This window comes from Saccostrea cucullata, unplaced genomic scaffold, assembly GCF_032062105.1.
Source record: "Saccostrea cucullata isolate Sc308-1 unplaced genomic scaffold, CSIRO_AGI_Scuc_v1 ctg1026, whole genome shotgun sequence".
Classification (NCBI taxonomy): Eukaryota; Metazoa; Mollusca; class Bivalvia; order Ostreida; family Ostreidae; genus Saccostrea; species Saccostrea cuccullata.
The window spans coordinates 54,624-63,465 of NW_026938259.1; the positions used below are offsets into that span (position 1 = coordinate 54,624).

At 37.7% G+C, this 8,842-nt stretch overlaps 1 protein-coding gene across 1 annotated transcript; it reads left to right on the plus strand.

The window, feature by feature from the left end:
- The first annotated feature begins 1,474 nt into the window (after positions 1–1,474).
- Positions 1,475–3,222, plus strand: LOC134249855 (uncharacterized). The gene is made up of 2 exons (XM_062732221.1): positions 1,475–2,237; positions 2,333–3,222. Exons 1-2 carry the CDS (start codon positions 1,475–1,477, stop codon positions 3,220–3,222), a joined length of 1,653 nt encoding a protein of 550 aa, XP_062588205.1.
- The last annotated feature ends 5,620 nt before the right edge of the window (positions 3,223–8,842 follow it).

Here is an 8,842-nt window from a genome sequence, read left to right on the forward strand (position 1 = left end):
GCAGCAGGAAGATATAGATGTGGAATTGGATCTACTACAAAAACAGGAAGAACTGGACATTGCAAATATGCGTCTTAAATTTGAACTTGAAGAGGAGGAAGAAACCACGGAACATCAAGATTTAAAACCCAGTGTTCCTAGTGTATCTGGTGAGCAGAAAACAAGAAACTTTGTTGACAATCTCACATTGAACCCTAATGCTGAGCCTTTCATATTCAATAGTGGAACTCGTACAAACCATCTTCAGAGAAATGTTGACAATTATTGTTCACCGCTGCTACAGATACCAACGCAGTCTACCGTGAATTTACCATCACAGAACTATTCAGATGCTTCGAATTTCCTTCTCAAAAAGAACTTACTGTTGGAAAGTTTTCAACAACAGCGTTTTGATGACAAACCAGATCGATATGTAGTGTGGAAAATACAGTTTAAGACTATGGTGTCAGAAATAAGGTGTTCACCACTGGAAGAATTAACTCTTCTCACCAATTGTACAAACAAAAACTCAGAAGCTAACAGACTGATTATGAGTCCTAGAGCTTCATGTGCGAGTAATCCAGAACTATGCTTATTCAATATCTGGAAACGTATGGACGAAAGATTCGGATCGCCTGAATTGATAGAATCAAGCCTGAAATCCCGTCTGCAAACTTTGACAGATTTCACAGACCACAAGAAGTTGTATGAACTACATGACCTACTTTGTGAGGTACAGGCCGTGAAAGCTATTCCAGAATACAGTGTGATGTTTTCATACCTTGATTCATCTCTTGGATTGAAACCTATAGTTCAACGACTTCCTGGATATCTCCAGGAGAAGTTGATTAATCGTGTGGTTCATTACAAGAAAGAACACTGTGTAATCTTTCCTCCTTTCAGTGAGTTTGTGGCATTCATTGGTGAGATGAGCATCATCAGAAATGATCCTGGGTGGATATTTGATGATTCTAATAAGGAGAACCGCCTTGATCGCTAAGGACAAAGTAAAGTTAAATCTGCCGTATTTACCCACAAAACTGACATTTCATCAGAAACAGTGAATGGCGGACATCAGTGTTTGATTCACAAAGGATCTCGACATACTATAAACAAGTGTAAAGCTTTCAGAACCAAAAGTATCGAGGAACGCAAACACATTCTACGAGATCATAACATTTGTTTTCGTTGTTGTGAAACGTCAGATCACTTCACTAATCGATGTAAATCCAAAGTTTTGTGTGATGTGTGTAAAAGTACCTACCACTGTACAGCTCTTCATGAGGATGTAAGTAACCGTCAGATGTCCAGGAATTCTTCTTCTCGACTAAATCATGGCGAGGAGGAAAACTCACTTTCTGAAAATTTGAAGCAGTCAGTTTCTTCTAACTGTACTGATATTTGAGGTGAATTTAGTGGAAAGTCATGTGCAAGGATTGTACCAGTGCGAGTATATGTTCAAGGTCAACGTCAAGCATCGATTGTGACTTACGCTATGTTGGATGACCAAAGCAACAAAACTCTAGGTAAAAGTTACCTTTTTGACTCTTTGTGTATCAAAACTCTGCCAGTTGACTACACAATGCAATCGTGTTCAGGCAAGGTTACCAGAAGTTGGCGTGTTGCTGACAACCTTGTCATCGAGCCAATCAGTAACAATCGTCAGTTGAAATTACCACCTGTCTTGGAGTGCGACAACATACCAAACAGTCAGACGGAAATTCCTACACCGGATATCGCTCGTCATTATCCACACCTGCAGGATATTGCTCGAGACCTACATCCGTTAGATCCATCTATGGAAGTCCTACTGCTTATAGGACGGGATCTTCCAGAGGCACATCACGTTATTGATCAGAGATTAGGACCACCACGTTTTCCTTTTGCTCAACGATCTCCTTTAGGATGGACAATTATTGGAGATGTTTGTTTGTCTGGAAAACACATTCCACCATTGCATGTCAACAGAACTTTCATCGATAAAAGTGGTCGACCTACAATGTTGGAACCATGCAAACAAACGTTAAACATACAGAACACTGTCATCACTACGAACAAGACTGTCATCGGAAAAACAGATATCTTCAAGAAAACACCAGATGACAATAAACTCGGCCTATCGATTGAAGATCGCACTTTTCTGAAGATTATGGACGACAAGTTTCATCTTTATCCAACCGAAGGAAAATGGACTGCTCCATTGCCCTTCCGGCAAAATCGTGAACAACTTCCAGACAACTACTCACAAGCACTGTTTCGTGCTAAATGTCTTGATGCCTCCTTAAGAAAAACAACGTCAAGAAGGAACATTTCACTACATTTATGCAGAAAATATTTGACTGTGATCATGCAGAATTGGGTCCATATATACTACCGGATAAGGAACATTGGTACCTTCCACTTTTCGGAGTCTACCATCCTCATAAACCGGATCAAATTCGTGGTGTCTTCGACTCCTCAGCGGAATTCAAGGGTGTGTCCTTGAACCAACAGCTGTTACAAGGACCTGACTTCATAAACAATCTCCTGGGAATTCTCATTCGTTTCAGGAAGGAAAGAGTAGCCGTAGTTGCTGACATTCAAAGCATGGTTCACTCATTTCTGGTGGATGAAGGCCATCGTGACTATTTACGTTTCTTGTGGCACAAGGATAATGACTTTGAAAAACCACTGGTTACTTACCGCATGACAGTTCACGTATTTGGCGATCGCTCCTCTCCTTCCGTGGCAATGTATGGTTTACGTCGCATTGGTGAGCTAGCTGCTAAGACCCATGGACAGGAAGTGAAAGACTTCATTGTGAACGACTTTTACGTAGACGACGGCTTGAAATCTTGTGCAACTACTTATGAGGCAGTCAGCCTCATACACAAAACTCAAGATGCCATGAAGGAGTATGGTAACATAAAACTTCACAAATTCTCATCTAACGTCAAAGAAGTTATGGAAGCCTTTGATTCTAACGACCTTGCCAAGAACCTTGTTGACCTGAATTTCGATAAGGATGCCTTAACTCAAAGCAGTCTTGGACTTCTGTGGGACTTACAGACAGATACCATTAGATTCAAAGTTTCTAGTGAAAACAAACCATCTACAAGGAGAGGTGTACTTTCTGTTGTGAACCGTCTTTATGATCCTCTCGGATTCATCGCCCCAGTTATTATTCAGGGCAAGATCATTTTGCGGAAAGTAGTGTCAGACACTTCAGACTGGGATGAAGCCCTGCCTGATTACCTACTTTAAGAATGGGAGAAATGGAAAAATGACTTACCCGACTTGGAAAAGTTACAAATTCCTCGAGTGATTGTTCCTAATCTGAGCGAAGAACATAGGAAAGAACTACTCATTTTCTGTGATGCGTCCGAACTAGCCATAGCTGCTGTTTGCTATTTAAAGGTGCACTATCCCGATGGTTCTACTTCTCAAGGCTTCGTTTTAGGGAAAGCGAAAGTGGCCCCTGTCAGTGGACATACAATTCCTAGACTAGAACTTTGTGCCGCGGTACTTGCTGTGAATATAGGACAAACAGCAAAAGAATAGCTAAAGATAGAAATAAACAATGTGAAATATTTTAGTGACAGTCGGATTGTGTTAGGATACATAAACAATGCTAAGAAACGATTTTTGTGTACGTCGCTAATCGTATTGCTCACATTCTCAGTCTTAGTGATCCGTCACAATGGTTCTACATACGTAGTGAAATCAACCCAGCAGATGTTAGCACGAGAGGAATTCTCCCGAGGGAAATGCAGAACTGTGTCTGCATCTCTAACCTAGAAAAAACAGACATCATAACTTCTGAAGAACATTTTCCTCTTGTGAGTCCCGAGGAAGACAAGGAAATCCGCTGTAACAAAACTGACATTGAGACAAAATCAGCTTACGGCCTGAGCAATGATTTCCTCACAAAATTCTCAAAGTGGAACAAACTTGTAGCAGTGGTTGCTAAAGTTTATGGATTTAATCAGAAGTGTCGTAAAGCAGAGAGCATGATGAGTGATGTTGACCTTCTGTGCAAAGCTGAAATGGTCATTATCAGAGACATTCAGCAGAATTTCTATTCTGAGGAAATTGAAAACTTACAGGACTCTAAACCTTTGTCAAAAAACAGTCCTATTCTAAAACTAGACCCGTACATTGACAGTGAAGGCATTTTACGTGTTGGTGGTCGCTTGAGAAACCTCAGTGCTGATGCTTCATTCAAGAACCCAATGATTCTACCTGCGAAACATCATGTAACCACTCTTATTGTCAGAAAACTTCACTCAGATGTTAAACACCAAGGACGTCATATTACAGAGGGTCATATTCGTTCATCTGGATTTTGGATTGTCGGAGGTAAAAGACTTGTGTCATCTGTCCTCCATAAGGGCGTCACTTGCAGGAAGCTTAGAAAAGTACCAGAATACCAGAAAATGTCTAACTTACCTGAGGATCGTCTCATACCAGGGCAACCACCCTTCTCTAACGTTGGAGTTGACATTTTTGGACCGTGGAACATTATCACACGACGTACCAGAGGTGGCGCAGCAAACAGTAAAAGATGGGCTGCTCTATTCACTTGCCTCGTTACCAGGGCTGTACATATCGAAGTCATAGAGGAAATGACATCATTTTCATTTATAAATGCGCTCTGTCGATTTATCGCCATACGTGGGCCTGTTCACGTCTTTCGATCTGACAGAGGAACAAATTTCATTGGCGCTGCTAAGGAGTTAAAGGTCAATGTGATAAATGTAGAGGATGAACATCTCCACAACTTTCTCAACGAGCAGAAAGGAGGAGTGTGGGAGCAGATGGGAGGAGTGTGGGAACGTATGATTGGGATCACCAGACGTATATTGGATGCTATGCTACTTGACTACGGATCTAGGAGTTTAACGCATGAGGTGCTCACTACATTCCTAGCAGAAGCTTCATCCATAATCAACTCAAGACCCCTTGTGTCGGTACCTACAGATCCTGAGAATTCATTTGTGTTAACCCCATCAACTCTACTCACTCAGAAAACAAGTGTTAAAGACAACAAACTGTTCTCTGATCATGTTAACAAGAGTGAGTTGTTACAGACACAGTGGAGGAGGGTACAACATTTAGCATCCATTTTCTGGAGACGATGGAAAACGGAGTACTTGAACACTCTTCAGATGCGCCGTAAGTGGAATCTACCCCAAAGAAATCTATCATCCGGTGATGTGGTGTTACTTTGCGATAAAGAACTACCTCACAATTCTTGGCCAATGGGAATCGTTGTCAAGTCTCTACCAAGTGATGATGATCTAGTGCGTAAAGTGATAATTCGTATTATCGCGAATGGTGAACCCAAAACTTATGTGCGTCCCGTTACGGAACTTATTGTTCTTGTGGAACAGTGAACATTTCTGTCATTCAGTGCAACAGATAATACAAGAGACTGTAAATGGACTGTAATTTAATTGATTACATGTTTACATTATCTTAAATGTCTATTTTGGAATTTGATGATATTGTTAATATCAGGCGAGGAGTGTGCCGTCTTGTAATCCGGAATTTTTTCCTCCGGCATGCCTTGGTTTTGTTTTTTGTTTGTATTTGTTATTTCCGTGCGTGTTGCACGAGATTTTTTCTGTCACTCGTCGCCTTACTCAGTACATGTACAGTCATACTGTTGTTACAGTTGTTTACTCTGCCCACAATGTAAGTATTTCTCATATATTTAACTTCTTTCAGTTATTTGTATAATGCTTATATATTTTCGGCAAAGTATTTCTTTCTAAATGTGTGTGAATTTTCTGTTAAATTTTACAGGGAATTTTGAGTGGCTAAATTTTTCCATGTTTTGTCAATGTATGCAGATATTTGTAAAATAATGCTAATTTACACACACATTTATCTCAGTATTGTGTCATATTTATTAAGCAAAGGTATTTTTTCAGATTTTTTATTATTAATTTTCTGAACTTTGAGCATTGTACATCACACTTATTATTGTTTTTGTCTATTGTAGCTTTTCACCGTTTCGTTTCGTTTCGTTAGGTTTCGTTTCGTCTCAATAAATCATAAGAACAACGGTTAACTAGCTGTGGTTATTAATGGAGGCAGCATACTGAAAATGAGTGCACCAGAATCTCCAAGATGGGCAAAAGATGTACTGGTTCCAAAACATTCCACCTGGGACTGGTACACAAACGAACTTTGAGAAGATGGTTTACCTAGATCTTCTATATCGATTAGACCGTTTGACAGATATTTCGTTTAAAAGTAGAACACAATTGTAAATCTAATGTTTCCTCCCTATTTAAAAACATACATCTTTTAGATGGCCAAAGTTGTCCTGGCGATTATCCCGTAGAGTACACTCGGTATACTTGGGAATGTTTTCCTGTTAAAAACTGTAAATATTTTATCTATGTCAGGTTCATTATCAGTGTAACCTCAATACTAATGTACCGATTTGTTTCCAACAATTAAAACTTTCTTGCATTTTTTGAAAGAACTTTCAACAAGTGACATTACTATATTGTAATCCGAAACTTCAAAAAAAAAAAATCCTTAAAACAAAGACACATAGAAGATTGTGGTAAATCTTCAAGCCTGTTTCATTAATTCGTACTAAAATATAAACAGCAGTGAAAAAGAAATGAGTATCGTGAAACCAGATATTTAAACAGTGGCGTAAATTGTATGAAAATTCAAAAAAACTTTTGAAAAAAATTGAAATCACCAAATTTTACCAAAATCATTAACCCTAAAAGGTGCAACTTTTCAGCTCTCTACACAACCATTCCCCATTCCCCATGATAAAGACAAGGCTCTATGACGTCATTGACAGTTGCCTTTTTAAAATATGAATGGAACTCGTTCATTTTCTTACCCCTCCCCCCCCCCTCCACATTGGTCATTTGTAAATATTTTGTTTAAAAAATCATTCTGATTGTAAACACAAGTACATGTACTCTAAAGTTGATATTAAAAAGGTTAGACGTGGCGCGCGATACTTGTGTTACTTTCACATAGAGCATTGGGAAATTCATTTGTATGGTTGTGTAGAAATATATGAATAATGACAATATCATACTTAAAATATATTTTAGACATTTTTATTTTTAAAAATATAGCTAGATATACGGAGATATCGTCATTTTTATGATGTCCCAGCGTTACATAAAATGTGAAAGCGCTTAATCAAAAAGTTGTTAAAATAATAAATCCTATGCCTAATACCATAAAAATTGGTATATGATTGTATCAGTTGTATCCAAAAAGGATGTGATAAATAATTTGAATGCTCGGAGGACAAAAATGATATATCAGCACAGTAAATGTCGAAGACCTAGGTGTCTAGTTTTTGTAGACTTAGGTGGAACCAAACTATAAGTCGTGAGTACCAAGCCTAATCTATGGGTTAGATGATAATTTCTGGTATAGTTATAATGTACATGCATTGTAGAACACAGCAGTTACCAATATAATATAATTTTGGTAATATCTATTAAGCGGGTCGATTGTTTCTGTGTCCAGTGGAATGTCCCATTTATAAAAATATCGCACCTTTTTAACAATTATATCATTTTATCTTATAATTTCGAGTAATATACCAACGCGAATACTTAAAATAGTATAACCTACAAAAAGTACATAAAATTAACTGCAGAGAATATACAAATTTTCAGGTTATCCCGCATCAACTTTTACAAGGTTAGAGAAGTTTAAATGTACAAAGAATTGTCCCATGTTCGTATGACACGCCGTAACGTGACGTAACATACATGTGCAGTAGGCTACTCGTCAAGATTTGCCTGGTCCCCTAGCTCACTTTTTTTAATTCTAAAACAATATTATGACACAAATTTATCCTGCGCCTTTATCATTCTTTTCTGCGAAAAATAATTTCAAATTGAAATCAGGCCAAAGCATAGTGACATATAGGGTCACATGTATATTTCGAAAACTGAAACAAATAACATAAAATATTATTGTACCTGTAGCACAGACTAGACTTAACAAATACATGTATCCTGAGTCCTGATATAAATGTCAAATCTGAAAAAAAGGACAGGCACTTAAAGAACCAAATGAAAAAAAAAAATTATATTCTTAGTATTTTACATGTAAGCAGTAGACATATATCTTTAATTGTTAGAGTCTTTTAAAATTAAAATAGGCGCTCCTTTTGTGAATACGAAAAACTATATTGCAGTCTGTCCTGCGTCCACAAATACCATATACTCCATTCTTTACATGTAGTTAATAATATAAGGTAAAACTAGCATCAATTTCACATATTGTTGTAAGTACTATGGATATCAATTTTACTCGGATAGCCGAAGAAGTCGAATAACAGGTCAGTTGTCGAGCGAAAGTCGAGGGCTCATTCTGATCTGATCAGTTTATCTGCACTTCACTGTATGAAATCTTTTTAATCAAACTACTGTCACATATTTTTGGAAATATTAGTACCTAAAAGGTATACCTTTTGCTTTTGTATTTTAACATAAATTAGAATAATTGTACTACCCCATATCTTGTCGTCTTTAACGTAAGGAAGATTTTCAATACAGAATAATTTTTGAATATTGAATTTCAAATAAAACAATAAAATAAACATGGCATTTAAACCTCTAAACGAATTAATAGTCAAGGGAATAGCCGGGGTACCTTTGGTGAAGACGCTGTCCAGAGTAGACAGGGAGTATGGGGTCAAGGGTGGAAGCTAGTGAATTTTCGACGATTTCGATGTGCATATTCGACCCTCCTGATCGCATTTTTCTTACACTTCATTACGTTTTAACGGTGCCATATTAGAGGTCTGTTCTTTTTTTTTAATACAAAATACAGATAAGCAATCAAACATGAGAATTGAATGAAATGAAAATTAGAAGTA